Below are 21,022 nucleotides of genomic sequence, written 5' to 3' on the forward strand. Positions count from 1 at the left end.
ACCACAACTCTCTGGGCCCGGCCGTCCAGCCAGTTTTTGACCCAGCGCAGAGTCCACCTGTCTAAGCCGTGAGCCGCCAGCTTCTCCAGGAGAATGCTGTGGGAGACGGTGTCAAAGGCCTTAGTGAAGTCCAGATAGACGACATCCATTTTTGGTGGGTCCTGTTTGATCCAACAAACATTTTGGTGGAGATCTTAATATCTTTGCTTGCCCTTATGTGGGACATTCCAGTTGCAACCCTAATTAACCTGTCAGAGATGCATAAGCCTGTAAAATGTTTATGTTGGAAGAGATCTGAGGTGCTTAGGGGTGCTTAAATCCCAGTGCAGTTTGTATTTCTAGTGCACATCAGCATTTCAGATGATACGATGCCAGGATTTCTCTACTCTTGGCTCCCTGATAATAGTTTTGCAACTACTGTTTCAGGTATATTGTCATCTAAGAGATACCCTTTGTCCTCATGGTTGTGCTTCCATGATCTTTATGTTTTGAGTGTGGCGTTTTTTTAACTCAGATCTTTATTTTCTTTGCATAGTACGAAAACTTGGATTCACTTTTGACATTACATATTCCTTTTCATTTTTGACATTACATATTCCTTTTCTTTTGTGTCTATGTATCCAACAAACAAATCATCTGCTCTGATAAAAGGGATTGTGTCTCCTCCACAGACCCTGCTTGTCTGCTATTGATCAGTTTCAGAACACTGTTGTCAGAACTTGTTCTTAACAAATTCCACAACCTTTGCTCAAAATGTTATCCATGCGGTAATCACACCTTCTCTTGACTACTGCAGGTCTTTCTTTTATGGTCATCCTAAATCTCTTCCTTCTAAACTTCAGGACGGCTGACTAGTTTCTTACTCCAGGGAGCAGTCATATCACCTTCCTCTTCCATCATTTTCATGATTTACTTTCTATTGCTCAACCCAAGTCAAAATTGCCCTTTGGATTTCAGAAAGGTTCGTGGTCTTATTACAGCTGATCACTGCAGCCTGGTCTTTGCTCATTTTACTGTGCCACCCTTATACCCCCCTTCTTTATCTCTACTTCATGTATTTCTATCAGAAGGACTTTATTGCCATATGTTTGGATCCTTTCTATTCATCTCTCAGCTCTGTGTAAAAAAATTGTTTATTTTATAGCTGACCTTGGCAATAAAGTTTCCCATAGTAAATTGTATGAAGATGCTATAAAAGTACAAATTGAATTGTATACAATTATTGTTGAGTGCTAAGAAAAGGATATCATCGTGACTAATTGCTGAAAAGATATTTATTTCCTATTTAATTATGCAATATATGCTCTCAGTGATATACACTTTTGACATAATACTGCTTGTGAGCAAAATGTAGGAGTTTTAAGGTATTCTTCAGATTAAGATGAATCTTATTCCTCCTGGGGAGGTTTGCCTAAATGCCATTAATTTCAAATCCAGATTGGCTTTATTTCCACTGTAATTAGCTTTTGAATGAAGCTAGCTTAAATATTCTGCAGCTGTTTCTTTTCTGGGGGAGAAGAATGATAAAAGTATCTTTTTGCAAAATGAAACAGAAACAAATCTGTGACAGATCCTCATCTCTTCTTTTTTTTTCTTTTTAAATAATATCCTCTTATTGCATTTGTCTGTCTGCCCTCCCACACTATCCTGAATCACAAGTCTGTATGTGATGAAAGAGCAATAATATTTGCTTTTCAGGGTTGAATGATCAAGTCACCTCTGGTGGCTGAATGCTATTACACAAGTGATAGTGCAGTGACATTTCCAAAGTGTGAGTGATCATGTTTTTCTTTTATGGCTATGGGCTACAAAGAATATAAATTCTGGTAGTACTGCATGGGTGTGACTTCAGAGGAGTTATAGGTTATACAGCTCTAACAGAATAAACAAAGGTTTTGAAGACTATTTAGTAAGCAGACATTATGAATTATTAAGTAATACACATTCTGTTTTATATTATGGTTTTCTAAGCAGAACTGGAAACACATAAATATGTCAATAATGCTTCTGCACAACAGTGTTCATAATTGCCCGTTAATTATTACTACATTTTATCTATTATGTTTTAAACTTTCCTTTTATGTTTTTAATGCATAAATATGGTTATGCAGTACTGATCATTATATTTTATAGTACAATAGATTTCTCAGTCAAGATTGAGCCTCTGCCGTGTTGGGGATTATACAAACACTTAAGAAGACATGCACTTGGCACAAAAAGCTGAAAGATAATGGCCATATTATTGACTGGACTGCAGTGTTCTAAAGCTTAGAATGTTTTCCACAGGCTGATATTTATATCATAAGGCATAAAGCTATTTCCTGACTTTTTGCACTGTGAACACAGATCCTGGCTGGAACCCACAGCCCAGCTGGTCTCTGAGCTCACAGAGCGCTAATCAACTCCTGAAGGAGGAACAAGGTTCAGATGTCTGAATCCAAACTAATCAAAACAACTGTTTTCTGAGAAAATTATTAGCTGCCTATGAAGCAAATATTTCCCTGTCTGTCTGGAGGCCTTTTTGCCATCGGTCTTTTTTTCATTATTTTTTGGCATCGTGCTGTGATCCTGTTAGATTTCAGAAGAGGGGCTGAACTATGCAAGGCATTAGTTGAGACTTACACAGAAAAGCTATGTGTGTCAGATAGACATTGTGGCACTTTTTCTGAGTCATTATAATGCGGTACTAGCGGTGCTTCCTCCTGGCTCGATGTGAAACTAACCTGTTCAGATAAATAAGTCTTCTTTCTAAATGTAGTTAGTCTAGCAGTATTTTAGAAGCAGTTTTTTTTTTTTTTGCTTCCAAAGAAAAACAACAGGTTAATTAATTCTTACTGCTTGTGCAAGAAAACGTGCACAGTGACTTCAGATCTTAGATTAATGTTACGTGTCACAAACAAAACATCTCTATGGAAAGGTTAATCCAATTGAATCCAAGAGATAGGCTGCTTGCTAAATAAATAAGTTGATTTATGTCAAGAAATCAGAATTAATTAGAACATGCTGGAGAACAGAAGGACTTGCTTCTCGGCAAATAAAATCCTAAATTATTTAAAATAGACATGTTGCTTTTTTCACCAGAATTTGTATAATGTATTCAAGTTAAATTGTTGACTAATTCAGATCGAAAGCTTTGCTTTTATCCAGAGTACCTAACATACTAGAATCTGCTTAAATGCCAAGTAAACAATTGAAAGTAATGAATATGATTGAATTGAGTCACCATTCCCTTAATGAGTGTTTAAAGAGGTGTACTTAGATGTCTGTATGGATTCTTTTAAAGTAAAAGGAAGTCAAATTTGTTTAAGAAGTACATACTTCAGCATCATCACAATGTAATCTATTACTTTGACATAATGCTGCTTACGTTGCCGCAGATAAGAATAAATTTATAATTGGCATCTACATCCTGAAACGGACCCCAGTTTTAGCAGCAATACCACTAGCATCAGCATGACTAAAAATATTATCAGTATAATGTTAATATTACTGCGAATAATACTAAGAATAATAGCCAGAAATAATTACCCAACCTACATTCCTTAGTTGAAATTCTTATTGAAGCCAGTAGGAATTTTACCAAAACAAGGGTGGGATAGGAACATGATGATTGGACATTCATCTGTTTATTTAATGAAATGATAATTACATATTGACAGATTTTTTTTTTTTTTTTTCAGAAAAATTGAAGTGGTAGTATGTTTTACAAATTGAGTACGTCCAGCTCTGTGAAGATCAGTGGTGAGAAATTAAAGTAGAAATAAGCCAACTTCAAGTCATGCCCGTCTGAATTTTCCATAAATTGAGATTCAATACTTTGTTTCAGCCTTCATGAGGGTCTAGCTATCTTCAAACTTTGGATTTGAGCTTGGGTTTGAATTTATTATGTTTCTGGTGGGCTACTGTACCACCCTACTCATAGGCTTATCTCTACACTAAACTAACATATAAACCTTTTGTACATTAACAACTGTGTGGCTCTGTTCTGTCTCTTTGATAGATGCACACAAAATCAGCAAGATCCAAGACATTTGTGCATAATCAAAGAAGAATGAACAGACACAACTCTCCCATGTGAAGTATCCTCTAAGTTACCCACATCATCCTGAGTTATTGTTTCAATGACAAATTATAATACCATTTTAGATTAAGCTTGATGCCAAACTCAGGTTACATTTCTCATGGGTTGATAAGAATTAAACTGCATCCTCTTGATTTAAAGCTAAATAAATAAAAGATTGTTTAAAAATTCAGTGTCCTATCACAATATTTTTAAGCTGACAAAAAAGTTACCTGGTAAGTGATATGAACAACAGGCGGTTCTTGTGAATACGGATAGGCTAAAGATATCCTCCTCCCATTTTTAGCGAAGTCCGTTATTTCAGAAAGACTCAGTTGTAACTCATTGAAGCTGCCACAAAGTCTCTCTAAATTTCTAGATATTTGACTCATTCCTCTTTCATTTGGCAAATTGTTGTTTTTAGGAGAACTTGATGTTTCTTGGATCACACTGAACTGCACTTTAGGGGAAGCTGGTCTGCTGGAAAGCCTGGTAGGTGTTCCAAACCCAAGAAGAGACACTGAACGATTGGTGGGTTCAGCATCCAGTGTTTCCAAGGCCACCAAGGGGTCACTTGGGAGCCTTTTTTCATCCAGGTCACTCACACTTGATAAAGAGCTCTGCTCATAACTAGGGCTCTTTACTTCTTCGATGAGTCTTCTCCTACCACTAGGAGATTGAATAACTGTGCTTCTTGGTATTAACAGCTCCCTGCTTTGAGGTTGGTCTTCTGTAGCAAGATTTTCAAAGAACTTTCTTTTTCCAGGTATATTAACAGAGGATTCAAAGTTATAAAACATATTCTGCTTCGTCTCAGGCAATGCTGAAGAATTTTCTTCCAGCATCAATTCTTTGATCATCAGACGCATTACATACCTGTCTGAACTTGAAAATGGAATGAGACTAGGCTCAGGGAACTTTTGCTTGCCAATCAGAATCAATAGGAGTTTATCTGTCAAAAAGCATAGGCCCTTTGGTCTTTCATTTTTTTCCAGCTGGATTTGTTGAATATGAGGCATGCAGGAAGAGGTTACTGAATACACCAAAACAATGTTAGAAGTATTGGAGGCTACTGCCACAATCTGAGCTCTAAGATCAAAAGCCATTATATCAGGAACCAGAATACCTGGGATGGTGACTTTTCTGGTGGTGGTTACCTTCCTCTCAAAAGTCACCAAGATCAAGTGAGAAGAATCTTGACCATTTGTTGGTGCAGAGTCTTTGCGTTTCATAGTAATAAGAGGACTGGGATCAGACCGATGGTGGTTTGCAAGGGTATGGGTTAAATCCACAGGACCTGATGAAGAAGAAGCAAGTGAATCAACACCTGATCTATCTGAGTCTGTGGACTTTCTTCGCAGGTCCATGGAGTATTCCTCATCACCAAGCACCAGAGCAGACTGTGAGGTTAAAGAACCAGTTTCTATACCAGATGGCATATCAAATGCAATGCCCGCATTCAAACCACAGATATTGTCTAAAGGAAGCTCAGTAGCTACAGCAATTTGGAAATCCAGTGTGGCTTCTATAGCACAGATATAACCTCCCACATCAAAGACTGGGCAAAAGGAGCAGGCATTTAGAGTTTTCTGAGCATCATCCCATATGTAGGAATGCAGGGCACTGCCTATAGCAATTACTAAGCGATTACCATCCTTAGTCCAGCAAGCACAGTGGATAAGCCCACTGCTTTTGATATCTGCCCTAACTCTAGTATTGTCCGTACGAACAGCATGCAAGACTGAAGCATCTCTTTTTGTAAGCACAGCCAAGACCTCCTTCTTTGGATGCCAGACACAGCCCTGGGAAAGCAGTGGAAACGGCTCACCAATTTCACAAGTCTGAGAAATCAAGGGTTTGTTCTTCTCTGCAGTGCTGTAGCACAGCTGCCAAACGCTAACATGCTTTTTATGCTGAACAGCGAGCAGAGCTGGGGTGTCTGTAGAGCAACATGGGCCCCAGTAAAGCCCATGAACATGTTCAAATTGACCAACAACGCTCGAGTCTCCAAACTTTAGCTCTCCGTTATGGTAGTATAAAGCAGTCAGTATCACTTGCTTCCCATCTGTCCAGGCAATTCCATGCATGGGGTGGATGGCCTGATACAAAGCGTTGAGGCCAGTTCTCAGCAGTTTTGCCTTTCCCAGCTCCATCTTTTAAAGCTTTCTGTCTACTGGTGGCTGTTCCAAAGTAGAGAATCCATGGAATTCACCTGCAGATCACAATGAGGAAAATTTTTTCTTGTATCTCCTTCCCTTCCTTTCCAGAATCAAGCTGTTTTTTCTGCTAATAATCCAAGAGCCCATATTGTGAACTCCTTCCCAGTAAGCCTGCAGCTGCTCTTCTAAGTATAAATCCATGTCAAAGCTGCTTTTGCTACGTCTTTTCCTGGGAGGAGTTATCATCTTCATGTGATGGCTAACAAGGTTTAACCAATTACTGTACGTTTTCATAGAAGTCTATTTTTAACTCTTCACTGCTGAGAGTATATTTAAAAATAACACTCTAGTATCTCGACCTTCAGTGAATGAAGGTCTTTGGTGAAGGCTGGAGAGACATACACTGTTAAGCCTAAGTATTAAGCTACAGCCTTGAATAATGACCTGACACTTCTTTCAGCCAGCCTTTGAAAGATAAAAGAAGATTTAAACGTACCTGAGAACTGTACAAGGCAGATTGCAATCTGTGATGGACAGCATCTTTCAAAGATAGAAGATCCTAAATGGCTATGAAAGGAAAGCAGAAAAGGGAAATCATGCTCTGTTCTGTTAGTAGTTACAAGAGAATGAAGGAAGGTAAGATTTTAAAAAAAAAGGCAAAATAGTCTAGAAGCAAAGACAGCTGATTAGTGTTCATTTTACTGGGACAAATTTCCTAGCTACAAATATATATTGATTTCTTTCTTGGTCTTCCCAGCCACCTGTATCTGAGGACTGTTCCCTTATCATATAGCCAAAATGCAAAGAGGAAGCCAAAATTTTCTTGTTTCCCTAAACTCTGCAGTTTCTACAGTAGGTAACATAACATCATGCAAAGATCCTTGAGTTGACAAAGACCCAACTGTCCTGGTTTTGGCTGGGATAGAGTTAATTTCCTTCCTAGTAGCTGGTGCAGTGCTGTGTTTTGGATTTAGGACGAGAACAAAGTTGATAACACACCAATGTTTCAGTTGTTGCTAGGTAATGCTTACACTAGCCAAGGACTTTTCAGCTTCCCATGCTCTACCGACTGAGAAGGCTGGAGGTGCACAAGAAGCTGGGAGGGGGCACAGCCAGGACAGCTGACCCCAACTGGCCAAAGGGACATTCCATACTATGTAACGTCATGCTCAGTACATAAACTGGGGGAAGCTGGCCAGGGGGGGCCGCTGCTCGGGGACTGGCTGGGCATCGGTCAGCGGGTGGTGAGCAATTGCACTGTAAATCACTTGCTTTGCGTATTATTATTATTATTATTATTATTATTTTTACATTATTATTGTTATTTTATTTCAATTATTAAACTGTGTTTATCTCAACCGACAAGTTTTTCTCACTTCTACTCTTCCAATTCTCTCCCCCATCCCACCGGAGGGGCGGGAGGAGTGAGCAAGTGGCTGTGTGGTACTCAGTTGCCGACTGAGGTTAAACCACAGCACCAACCAACAAACTCATCTAACACAGTGGGACCATGTGAGGATACGGCAATTTGTTTCATCTGTGTTGTTTCAGGACCAGAGCTGGTTCAGACGGACTACCTTGGATGTCTCCATCCTTCCCTCCTCAGCGCATCCTTTTCTGGGGTTAGCCTGGACAGAGCTTGCATCTTGCTGAACATAAATTGTGAGGGTGGGATTCATTACTTAAATGTAAGCAACCATTACTATTTTCAATGCCCTAGGATATCTGAGGCAGCCATGCTGGGCTGGCAGGTATGGCATAGGACTTACAGAAGAGTAGTGCCATTCTGGAGTGGCAGCTGGCAACAGAGATGATCCCTAGAGAGTCCCTAGACTGTCTAAGATGGCATTACAAGCTTATATACAGGTAACTGAATCCCATCCTTAGCATCTTTTTGTAGTTCTTGTTTTGCCAGCATCTTCCTTCTGCTTTGATGTAACTTGTGTCTCTTGCTGTTTATATATATTTTAAAAAGTGAATAAGTTAGACTTGGCCAGAGGTTTACATATTATCAATATAATCACTATGGTTAAAGATGTAAGACTTAACTATACACATTCTGCATCTTTGGCTGATTTATACTTTATATATTTTTATAGTACTACTGGGAAAAACAGACCTCTTGTTGAAGACAGCTGAACCTCTGCTGTAAGAATTTTTTTAGTATCCTTTTTCCAGGTGTATTTACTGAGGATGGTGAGTACCAATAAATTTATGTAAAGTAATCATACCAAATTCTCATTCACAGCTACTTGGGTTTTGTAGATTATTTCATGAAGATTATATTCAAAATCAAGACTTTTTTATATTCATCAAGGACAAGCCAGCAGTGATGACTGGAAAAGGTAAAAATTAAAAAGTTAAATATGCAGGTTAGAAGATCCTTTTTTATGCAAGACTCCTAAATTTTTGGTCCCTGTTTGTGCTTGCAGTGAAACCATGTTTTTTAATGATTTTACCTTACACGTTGCTGACACAGATGTCCAGGCCATGCTTAAGATGTCACACTGCCATACCTGTTTCACTAGGAACTCAGACTATTCTGCAATTCCTCATAGTGGCAGCAGGATTATTGTGTCATGTATTAATGGTAGCTTTTTACCCATAGTAGTTATAATGGATAGATTACATTCAAATACAATCCCAGCAGCTCCACAAATTTGCAGAGTCTGTATAAGATGTTTTTGTTTTGCTTTAAAACAACGCTGCTTCGCTGCTGTGCTGTCTTCTGGATGTATTTTACTGAAACTGATAAAGCTATTCTTTAGCACAGCCATCTCATCTACATTCTGAATGGTGCTTTAAATATCGTAACAAAACTATATTGCAGCTGGATTCTAGCAACCTCAAATGTGTTTTGGATGCAGAAACTTGTGCTTCAGTATGACTCAAATGCTCAGAAGATGTTTTGCTATGGATGATGTGTGTTCTGCCAGCTATGCAGACATCTTGAGATCGTGGACTACTCATGTGGAAGATTGGACTTTCTTTGCTGGTTTTTTTCATTTCATCATCTCTCATAGCACGCATCTGCTCTTCAACAGTGTCTGTGACATTATCAGAGGGCGATACAAGGCTGAATCTATGATATTTGCCAGTAACAGAATCATCCTCAATTTTGGAATTAAGGATGTCCCACAAACACCGAGGTCTTGAAAAATATTTGTAGCAGAGCCATGGTGAGGTTTTCATCTAGCTCTGAAAGCGTTAGTAAGTAGGACTTCATCTGATGTACTTATGTTTATTTCTTGTTAATTCTCCAAGATACTCAGATATAAAAATGACAACATCCACAAACTTTCACTGGCATGGTAGTGAGGTGATGAGGTACTGAGGCATGATATATTCACAGCTGATTTCTGCTTTGTCCAGTGTTAAGATCTTTTTTCCCCCAAAGCCTAGCACCTTCAGTTCACCAAGATTATTCACCTCCTGTATCCTATCACATAACATCTTTATGGTAGAATTTTTCTAGAAAGTCTGAAGCAAATCAATAAAGGTGCTTAGCAGATAAGGAGTTACACAATTTAAAGCAAAGGAGGCTCAGAGATCTCTGACTGCAAGGAATGTTTGTAAAACAACTTCAGTGAATGTAAGATGAGGCCCGCTAGAGACCAGACTCATGGAGAGAGACAAAACCTTTGACAAGTTTTCTGTGGCCTTTTTTTCCAATTCTCTAAGGCTCAGTGTTCCTTGAAATCTGTGGGGTTTGGACACACCACAAGGCCTATTCTGTAGCAATAGAGTTTGAACCTCAGGCTCCATTAGGGTAACACTCGAGGATCTCAAGGAAAATTTCCTCCCATGGTTCATTCTGTGGTTTTTCAGTGGGAGAGAATAATGTGGGCAAGAAACTTCTGTGTGAACAGAATCATCTAGTACCTCCATAAACACCACACATGAGGAAACTAATTTGAGGTAAGATTACCTTTCAGAGTGTACCTTTAAAAAATGATGTAAATAATGGAAGACTTGTAAAATATACAAAGGGAAAAAAACATAAGTTATGCCATGATTACAGAATTTAAACAAGTTATACTCAGGATCAAAGCAAATTCTGTAAGACGAATGAAAGAGACAATGAACTTCTGTTTGGCACAGCCTCATTTTTAAAAACAGGATAAAAATAGAGAGGGAGAAAAACAAGTTCCCCTCATTCAGCTAGCGTATTTTTTTCCAGAAACTGGTAAAACATTTAAATAATATTTCTGTGTCACCTTGGCATGCACAGATCTATATAGAACGCACTCAAAATAAAGGCCAGTAACTGAAAACTGTCCTGGCAATACTACAGCTTTCCTTTGAGACCCAGGAAAGCAATGCAAAGAGTAATCTGTTAGTAATCTGAGTGCGCAACCACAGTCTTTACATGGATACCGAGCTAGATTCTGATGCTATTAACATCACTGTGCCTCTGATTAACCTTGGTATAACTCAGATCAGAATGTCACCTGTGGTTTAAAGAAGGTGTTTCAGCTGGTGGCACCTTGGCGGCTCCGTCCTGCAGAGTGATCCCAGCCAGCCAGTCTCTGTTGCTTTGGAGGAGATGGTTGTTTGAAGTAGCGTACGAAGTCCAAAACTGAACACCACCCACCGAGCTGCACATAACTGTTAGTAGCCGTGAGTTCCCGTTGTTCATAGTGAACGTTGGAAAAATACTCCAGCCCTCATCGTTGCAGAGGTTGAGCTACACTTTTTTATAATACTGATTTTATATTGCTGTTTTCTCACATTGCTATATCTACTATTCACCTGTCTTAGGAAATGGTGAATAAATTTTGAGTTCAATATGGATCAGAGCTAATGAGTTCCAGGCTCTTTAAATATATTTACCTGGATATTTCTTGTCCAGTGGGAGCTCAGTATCTAAATATCTCTGTGGATCTGAGTTCAGTGCCTTGCTGGAAAAGCTGAGATTCAGACTTCATTTTCTCCTTTATTCATGGTAAAATAACTCTTTCTGGGCTAAATCTTGCTTTGAGTTAATTAAATTGATGTTAATATTCCTGGTGACTTCAGAGGAAGACAGATCCAGCTCAATATGTAATAAAAATGTAAGAGTAATAATTTTTCTAATACTAATTTAACTCAACTTTATAAAATGTCTAATGCTTTGTGGTATTTTTACTTCAAAAATATTTCTATTTAAAGCTACTCACCATGATTTCACCAATTTAAGTCGATGTGTCATTTAGTTAAATACTTCCAAGAAGCTTGAGTAATGTATTTATTTTTCCACATTGACACTTCTTTGCCTTGAGATCTGATTTTAAAAAAGTTATCTGTCACAAGCTAACTGGAACAGAATGTAAGAATGATGCACAGTTAATAAAGATACAAAATACGTAATCTGTCAGAGCAGATCTACTGATCACACTATGTAAATCAGCATTCTTTTGACAGTGATATGTCTGTGTGCTGTTACTGCTCTCAGAATGGGATTTAACCCACTAGCTAGCACATTTTTATATGTATGTCATGTAAAGTGGGAAAGATCTAACGGAACATTGTATTTTTTGCATAAGTGTATTTAAGAAAACTGTTAAGAAGTTTGGTTAATTAAAAAAACACTTATGCAAATTATACTGTAAAGGTAAGGCCCTGATCTTTTCTATGCAGGCTATATTCAAACTAAGGAGACTTCAGGCAGGGAAGCCACAGCTCCTTTCTAAGACTATTTCTTTCATACCTGCAGTGCCATGGTCTACACTTCTGGAGTGACTGCCTGGGCCAAATGTAACAGGCTGGCTTGATCTGTCGTCTGCCAAATAGAGGCATCTAGTACAGGGACGCATATGATGGAGGAGACACTGCTAGAGTACAGACAGAAGTTTTGCAGTTTCTTATAGAAGTTCACAAATTCTGTGAACTCACTTCCACACTCAGTGATGTGCTGCTAGACGGCAACTTTCCAAACGTAGTAAGCATATGACTGACTGCAGCCAGTCCTCTGACATGTGACCTCCAATTCTCTGAAATCCCCCTGGATCTCAGGGAAGCCACCAGAGATGCTCCATCATATCGTTCCAACCTGAGCTATCCATCAGTCTTGCAGGAGTGTTGTCAACAGTCCTCTTGATGTTTGTGGTTCTTGGAACTCCCACTCTTCTGTAATAGAAAGGCAAATACCATGCAATTCTAACATAGCAGTCCAGCAAGTTTGGGGGACTAGAGTTGGTGGAGCATTTGTTAATCACCCAAGACTTCCCTTTTGTGGTTTAGAGTGAGACTTTTGTGGTTCATTGGGGTGGGGGGAAGAGAACCAAACCTTTTCAGAAGACCACTTCATTCTTGCTCCCAGCAAGACTGTTGGGCTCAGTGGTTTTCTGGCTTTCACAATGCTAAAGCAAAATAGGTCAGGAATTAGGAAGGAAAGCACATAAAGGGTGGTTATGCAAACATGGTCACAGAGAATGAGATTCATTTCACATTTAATTGTAGGAGTGGGATTCATCTCACAAATTAACATGCCCACATTGAGGTATATACATATGGCTGCCTATATGAAAGTAGTACCCAAGCTCCCACCGGGCAACTGAGTTGAGCCTCAGCTCTGTAACATACCTCTAGACATACACGCTATAGTTGTCCAAGTCTGACCCTGCTTACTGATTCACTTAAAAGTCAGTGGTGAGAAATAGACACTTTTAGGGCATGATTCATTCAATCCTAAAGTACCTAAAATAGATAAATGAATCTTGCTAAATGAGTCTAGCTGAAGTACTCAGACAGGACATGGTTATGGACAGATGAATGCCAAGGAATGGTTGTGTAGTCGTTACACGCGTGTCTGTGATAGCTAGCACATGTATCAATGATCAGCCCACTGACAGCCCTTTCTAGAGCTACATGATTCCTACATCCCACATTCCTCCCACCACTGAATGCCCTCTCTGTCTCAAACCACTATTTTGTGACTTAATACTCCCATCTGTATGCGCCAGTCTCTTGTGCTTGCTTTATAAAGCAATCGAGAAGTTTTCGATCGTGTTCTTAAAAAGAATTATTTCCTGAGCTTGAGCTGGTTTGCGTGGAATAGAATCTTAAGGAAAGTGATAGAAACTCCAGTACTTATGTTATTAAAATTAGACTAGGCAGAAGAGTATGAAATATTCTTTAGGAAACATTCCTGTCTTGGCAAAGAGAGGGAATGAATGATCTAATAGGTCTTTCCATCTGTAAGTCAACATTCAGCTTCCAAATTATGCCAGTCTTTTTCTTTCATAGGCATTAAATGTATTTGTTTTTGAAGACGTCTCTTATTAGTACCTTCTTTTTTACATGATGAGGTAAATTATACTTTTGAAGTGATATTTTTATCATTTGCACCAAACACATCAGATAACTTAGGATACTTCTTGCATGGCTAAATGATAAATAGATCGTTCTCATTTGAAAGTGACTTGAAGAAGAACAAAGGACAATAATATTTTTAGCAGATACATATTTATCCCAGCTTGGTAATTTGTAAAGGTCACTTAAACTCTGTCTGCACTGGGAAAATAATTTATTATTGTGTTGGTCAACAGCCGGCTGAACATGAGCCGGCAGTGTGCCCAGGCGGCCAAGAAGGCCAATGGCATCCTGGCCTGTATCAGAACTAGTGTGGCCAGCAGGAGTAGGGAAGTGATCGTGCCCCTGTACTCGGCACTGGTGAGGCCGCACCTCGAATACTGTGTTCAGTTTTGGGCCCCTCACTACAAGAAGGATGTTGAGGTGCTGGAGTGTGTCCAGAGAAGGGCAACGAGGCTGGTGAGGGGTCTGGAGAACAAGTCTTATGAGGAGCGGCTGAGGGAGCTGGGGTTGTCTACCCTGGAGAAAAGGAGGCTGAGGGGAGACCGCATTGCTCTCCACAACTACCTGAAAGGAGGCTGTAGCGAGGTGGGTGTTGGTCTCTTCTCCCAAGTAACTAGCGATAGGACAAGAGGAAATGGCCTCAAGTTGTGCCAGGGGAGGTTTAGATTGGACGTGAGGAAAGATTTCTTTACTGAAAGAGTAGTTAAACATTGGACCAGGCGGCCCAGGGAAGTGGTTGAGTCACCATCCCTGGAGGTATTTAAAAGACGTGTAGATGAGGCGCTTAGGGACATGGTTTAGTGGGCATGGTGGTGTTGGGTTGATGGTTGGACTCGATGATCTTAGAGGTCTCTTCCAACCTTAATGATTCTATGATTCTATGATCATTGTAATGTAAGTCAGGACAGTATGAGCCTTACATAACCCTGTATTGAAACTGGTTGGTTGACAGTATAGACAGAGTCAAACTCTTAGTAACATCTATTTTGAAAAGTGCAAAAATTGTGGGGTCTCTCTCTGAATCTAATTTTGCTTCATGTATGGGGTGTGTATGATGAAAACATTTCTGATGGCCAAGTTACATGAATAGTTTTGCTGTTGCTGTCACTGGTAGAGCTGTTCTACTTTAGGGATGATTACGGGGCAATTTCAGAAATTTCTGAAGAGCTCTGCCTCCCAGCTGTATTTAGAAACCCATGTAACAAATCACCTTTGACTTGGTCTTCCCTAGAAATGTTCTTGCTAGTTAGACTTAGCAGGTTCTCCCTACCTCTCCCCCCATGATATAGACAAATATATTGGTGAATGTGTTCTAACACAAACCTGATAAAATGAACCAGTGCTGCTATCCACCTGCTTTTTTAAATAGATCACCTTTAAACTTTCTGTGTAGGCTGAGCTATGCGGATGATGTTTTTAATCCATAACCCTTAAGCTAGTTTAAGTGTTAGGTAGAATTGTACGGAAGGTCCTGTGGTGTCTACATTTTTACCGAAAGGCTGAAATGGTTCTGTTTTGGCCTTCTGTTTTGTCTCAGATAAGGCCTTAACTTAGAAGAAAAAAAAAAAAAAATTGTCCTACTTCACTAGTAGGAAGGATTAGAAATTTTTCCACTTGAGGGTCAGTTTAAGCCTAAATACCAGTTCTCCAGGATTCGGCCACCTTGACTCCATAGGTGCAAAACCCGGAATGGCTGACTCAGCCTTTCCTTTCTGTAAGAGAGCTAAAGGCCAAATGCTGGGTCAGCCCTGATGAGGAGATGAATACCACAAAGATTAGTGTTTGTGTTTGTCCCAGAGATGAGTGTAAAAAGCCTGAGATTTTTAGTGGCTGTTGCCGATCTCTTGACACTTACCTAGAGTTAAAGCTGTCCCTGGAGTATCATGCAAAAAAAACCCCAACTTTTTACAATCTTTCTGCACTGTCCTACTCGTAGCTGTCCTCGTATGTGTACAACCTGCCTCTCTGCCTGCTGATCTTTAGTTGTAACTTCAAATCATTTTGGTTGGGAGGTTCAAGAAACTCATTAAGTAGTGTTATAATTACACACGCAGAATGAAGGAAAACAAATACGGCCTTAATTTTCTGAATCCATTACCCAGCTTGCTTGATTCATTTATCTGGAGGATTGAGAATGCCAGTTAATTTCTTTTCCACAGTTACATTTTCCAAAATCATCGAAAGACTAATCAGAAGCTTGTAGCTAATATTTGCGGTTTGTTTGGTTTTCTCCGGTTGTTTGAACTGCTTCCAATATGTCTTGCCAATGGCATTTCTTCACCAAGCAGAATAAATACCAAAACTATAGAGAAGAGAGTTTTACTGGAGAAAGCAGCAAATGTGTTGCACTGTAAATACAAAGTTTCTCAAAGTCACTGACTTCCTTCTGTAACTTCCATGGCAAGGAAATTACAGATCTGGAATAGTTAGTTTACTGCTTATAGAAGTGATTCCATGTCTGTTTTGTTCAGTTTGAAAGACAGACTTATCTTCATTTTTTAATCCATTTTTTGCTATGAAAGATTGGATGGAAGAGAAAATTTAATCCTCTTGGGCTGTCTGCTTATGATATTGTTATTATCGGAAATTTTATTTTTGAGACCACACTGCATGGCCCTGAATTTAGGCACTTGGCCCCAAGGTGTTACATTTATTTATAATAAAAGAGGACCTCTACCCCTGAATTGTTTGCGAACTGAATAGACAAGGCAGAATGATCATTCTTATTATATAAATGAAATACTGAGGCACAGAGCAATTCAGAGCATATCTTCAGTTCAGCAAGCTGGCTTCAAAACTGTAGGCAGTGAAGCAATATCAGTGCAGCAATCTGCATGCGTGCTAATTAGCCTGGATGGATGCTGCAATTTCATATTTATATTGCATCTGTTTTTACACATACTGTTGTGCAGTGCCCAGTAGATGTATTAGCCACTTTGGAGCATTATACATTGCAAACAGAACCAAAGTGATTTAGGGTCATGCAGTCAATTTCACAACTGTGGTTAACCTCACTAACGCCTCTTTATTTCCTTCTGTTCTTCATTCTGTACGAAAAATATTACAGACTCAAAGCAATTCAGGGGAAGGGATCTTTGGAGGCCATATGGTCCAACTTCTTGTTTGAAACAGGGTTAATGTCAAGGTTCAATCAGGTTCCTCAGGGCTTTGTTTGGTAACTCATCTTCTGAAGACTTTTTCCCTATGTTTAGTGAGGATTGCCCTTGCTGTGACTTGTGTCCATTGCTTCTTGTCCTTTTGCTAGGCATCTCTGGGAAGAGTGTGGCACCATCCTCTCCACCACCCGTTAGGTAGTTATGGACAGCAACTGAGATCCTTCCTTAGCTTGTCTTCTGCAGGCTGAACTAACCCAGCTCGCTCATCCTCTCCACATTCTCCAGCCACTAACTGCCTTGGTGGCCCTTCATTGGACTTGTATGTCAGTGTCTTTTCTTGTACTGGGGAGACAGAAGCTTGTGAGAGGATGAGTCCATCTGAAGACATTAATCTAAACCCACATTTTTTTGCAAGTGGTAAACTGCATTAATCTCTGCTGGACGTGAGCTCCGTTAGTTAGGTCCTGGTCTTGTGGAATTTCTGCCTCCATACCTGAGTGTATGCTACCAATTTCATGGCTCTGGCAGCTGGTGTTGTACATCCTGATGAGCTGGAGCTCTTCCCCGTCCATAGCTGGGGTGACCTCACCTAGTCCTGTAAAAGGCCTTGAAGATCAGGACAAAGACCTGCATAATGACTCCTACATGAGCGCTGTGATAGAGAATAAGTGAATATCTGAGTTGGCAGAAGAGAATGCCAGAAAGAGGTGGTAGCTTTCAAGTCAGTTTTAGTGCTACTGGAAAATTCCGGCTGCAGTTTTGCACTCATAGCTACACTGCAAGAGGAAACTATGGATGCAGACACGGATGAGGAGTTCCAAGAGGAAGAGGATTCAGAATAATTGCTTCAGGAGGAAGCTTTATTCTGTTTTGGGACATTTGGAACAAGTAGCAGTTGGGAGGAGAAGTCTGTGCTGCAGACCTGTGGTAACCAGCAGTGGTGAGAAGAGAGACAGCCCTCCTATGATAGGCACATTGAGATTTTTGGTATGTTTTGAGCCGTTCATCAAATGGCTGTCACTGCGAGTACACTATCAGAACTGCCCTGGGCACCTGCTTTGAGGAAAATCACCGATTCTGGCCTGACTCTCTTGGTTTTTTTAATCAAGGCTAGTGATGCACAGGAGCATTCGCAGTGACATGACCTGCTGAGCTGTGCAGGCTGGTGTGTATTTTGGTCATTTTTTTCCAGAGTGGTGCTGGTTTTGCATGTCCTGTACACTTTTGAATTAAAATTACTTGATGGTGCTTGTTGGTTCCATGAGTGGAAAGGTCAGTATTTGTGAAATATTTTTAGGTTGCTTTCATTATTTGTTCGTAGAATAGTGGTTGGGTTTCGAAGTAATGCTGGGTCCTTCTCCATGAATGCTGGTGAGGAAAATGTGTATTGCCTGAGTTTTTCTGTGGCCTCCATGAATTTGTACATTTGCAGGATTTGTGCTTTCTGTTTATGGGCAATTTAGTGCTTTGGCCTTCCGGGGGTGTTCTTCGTGTGCATATGGAATCTGTTACACATGATTTGTAGATCCTTTGTAGATTTAAAAAACAGCGCAGAATGGGATTTCACAATATAGGAACTATGAACTAAACCGTGAACTAAACTAAAACACCCTAAAATTTGAAAACTCTTTGTTTTCCTAGAAGTGGAAATGCATAAATAGTTTGTAAACAGTGCAGGTTGTAGGGGTTTTAACTAAAGAAAATGAAATATTCAGCTGCTAAACTTTGAGGGTTTGGGTTTCTGCAAAACCTCATAATGACCGTGGTCAACTTGTCCTCTTTGTGACCACTGAGGAATCTTGGACATTGGAGTCATGTGGTTCCATCATAACATTTGGGAAGGAGGGTTCAGAGAACCCCCTGCTTTTCAGGACGCTGTTTTTGTTGCCAGGATAGAAAGATGTGCTGTGGGAAGGTCTTGTGGTGAACAGCTGTTCAGGAAGGTGAGCTCTACAGAGCCTTGAAAGCTGAGACTAATGGACTTGATCCTTGATACAGGTACGCTGGATCCCAAAGGGGGAGGAGGTGGATGTCGTGCAATAGCTTTCAAAGAGCATTCTTTAAAACACTAATCTCCTGGTCTGCTTCAATGATTTGGTTTCAGCCATTTCCTTGGTCATGGACTTTCCCTCCTAGCTCCTTTGTCCTCTTTGCCTCTCCTCCAACTCTCTGCCGAACATAAACCACTTTCCCTTGTATTTCAGAGGCTTTCCTCAAGATATGGGACATTCCTTGTTTCAGTCTTCTCTTCCAAGATCTTCATATGCTGTGTAGTTGTTAACAACAGTGTCTTTGAGGACCTGGATGCCTCCGGTGAGTGAGGTGAAAAATAACAACATTATTTGTTGTTCAATATCTGTGGTGACAAAGATTTTAAAAAATATTCACCTAACAATTTTGAGATACCCTCTACAGGCAGATTCCAACTCTGTCTTGGAATTTGGTCTCACCTTTCTTTCCATGTGCTTGGGAATACGAGTGTAGGGGATCTAATTAGCTCAAGCCCAAAAGAAGCCATGTGTCTGCGTTTAGGGACCCAGCACAGGGCAAGGGGCCATGGGATAGGATGCTTATAAATGCAGTAGACTTAGACCTAGATCACTGCTTGGTCCCTGCTAATCCCTTCTTGTGGCTTGTGCATTTTGCTGTTGGTGGGTTTTGCTTTTTTGTTATGGTTGTAAGTCTGCCTCAGGCTGCTGGGATCTGTGTTTAAGGCCTGTTATTTGTGATGACATTTGGAGTAGATACTCTGTGGTCCCTTCTGAACTGTATCTATTATGTGGTTGAGTCCAATCTCCTCCCGTCACAAGACGCATCTCAGGAACAGCTATTCTTCCACCATCACGGAGAGATGTGTAGTCCTGATCAAAGGAAGCATGTACTCGTGAAGGCTAAAGGGAACCCAGCAAAGTATAAATTGCTTTTATTCATCAGAGTTATGCCTTCTGATGTTCTGATTGTCTGAGAGGACATAGATGTCTACCTGGAGCCTGGATGAAAGCAGCCCTTTCTTGTGAGTCAAGGGCCCTATGAGGACACCGTGTACCTAGAATTTCACTTTGTAAGTCCCCTTACACGCTCAGCATTTGCTGTGCCATCCTTGTTGCTCTGTAATGACTCTGAGTCACATCTGGAATTAGCAATGTTCATGTCTTCTTAATGCTTCCGTGCCACTTATCTCCTGCTTGGCATTTTCCTATTTCTCAAATGCATTTTTAGTATCTTTCTACGTATCAGAAATCAAATGACATTCTGAGATCTGTACTGGAAAAAATCCCTTTTCAGAACTTGCACTGTTACAGACCTGTTCTGAAGAGCAGCAGTAAGTGCCTGCTTATTCTATATATGCTATATGCAGATGCAGAATTAACTGGGATGGGAGACAGGCTAAAGGAATCCCCCTCCAGTCCTCATTGCCGCTTCTGAACTCGTGTGAACACATGCTTTTTCCTCATTCGCTCACTTTTTGGGGAGCTTCATCCAGCCCAAGTAATGTCGGAGTGTCTGACTCGCAACAAAACATACATACAATAAAGGATGTAGGTGAACAGACAGTCGGAGCAGAATAGTGTGAAAAGCGGCATGGAGATGCTTGGTGTAGTTCAGAGCGTAGACGCAAGGGCCACATTATCAGTTACAAAACACCACCGTAATTCCCCAGTTCAGTCATCCTGACAACCGCCCCGTGTAGACGAAGATCTTTTTCCCTGACTGGAATCCAGTTTATAACAGATAAAAATCCTGAAAGAGCAATGTCAGAGAAGTGCAGGTTGGAGTTAGATGGATACAGACAGCTCTTCCAGTTGGAAAACTGATGATGTTGAGGTTCGATTTTCATTTTTTAACCCAGAACACAGAGAACTGTGAACAGAACTATTCCTTTAGAGTCAGTGGGAACTGTGAGATTCATGTACACAATAGCTGATGAGGAAATAGTATTTTTCATCGATTTTGGGGACACTCGTCCGAAGTAGTTGTAGCTCTTGCACAGGCTTTTGAATTTGTAATGTCACATCACGGGAGCACCTGAGCGATACACAGATCTTATTTAAAACACAGATTAGGACAGAAGTTATAAATTGTGTCGCGCAGCGGAACTCGGGGAACCTCCAAGTGGCCCGCTGGAGGCCTGCCGCTGCTGCTGGCGGGGGGCACCGCCGACGGGCACCGCTGCCCCTACTCCTGCTGCTCCAACAGAAGCGGGTGAGCGTTCACTTCGGCATTCAAACGCAACGTGCAAGTACGGATGCTTTCCTCCATGGCTGTTTGTAACCGGGAAAATGCCGACCCTCGCACCCGCCCTCAGACCCGTCCCGGTCGCTGGACGGTTTTAGGAGCGCGCTGCCCGGTTCCCCTGCCTGCCCGGCGTCCCTGCGCTCGGCAGCGGGCTC

At 40.6% G+C, this 21,022-nt stretch overlaps 2 protein-coding genes across 2 annotated transcripts in view; one reads left to right on the forward strand and one right to left on the reverse strand.

The window, feature by feature from the left end:
* Positions 1-6,213, reverse strand: part of LOC103913188 (WD repeat-containing protein C2orf44 homolog) — a 15,854-nt gene extending 9,641 nt beyond the window's left edge. The window contains exon 1 of the mRNA XM_009319655.1: positions 4,294-6,213. Coding sequence (XP_009317930.1) covers positions 4,294-6,213 — 1,920 coding nt within the window. The remainder of the gene's footprint in view (positions 1-4,293) is intronic.
* Positions 6,214-18,607: 12,394 nt separating this feature from the next.
* The window catches only part of FKBP1B (FK506 binding protein 1B, 12.6 kDa), a 50,758-nt gene continuing 48,343 nt past the window's right edge, over positions 18,608-21,022 (forward strand). Inside the window, exons 1-2 of the mRNA XM_009319731.1 lie at positions 18,608-18,629; positions 18,873-18,944. Coding sequence (XP_009318006.1) covers positions 18,608-18,629; positions 18,873-18,944 — 94 coding nt within the window. The remainder of the gene's footprint in view (positions 18,630-18,872; positions 18,945-21,022) is intronic.

The sequence above is a fragment of the Pygoscelis adeliae genome, unplaced genomic scaffold, assembly GCF_000699105.1.
Source record: "Pygoscelis adeliae isolate BGI_AS28 unplaced genomic scaffold, ASM69910v1 Scaffold121, whole genome shotgun sequence".
NCBI classification, from domain to species: domain Eukaryota; kingdom Metazoa; phylum Chordata; class Aves; order Sphenisciformes; family Spheniscidae; genus Pygoscelis; species Pygoscelis adeliae.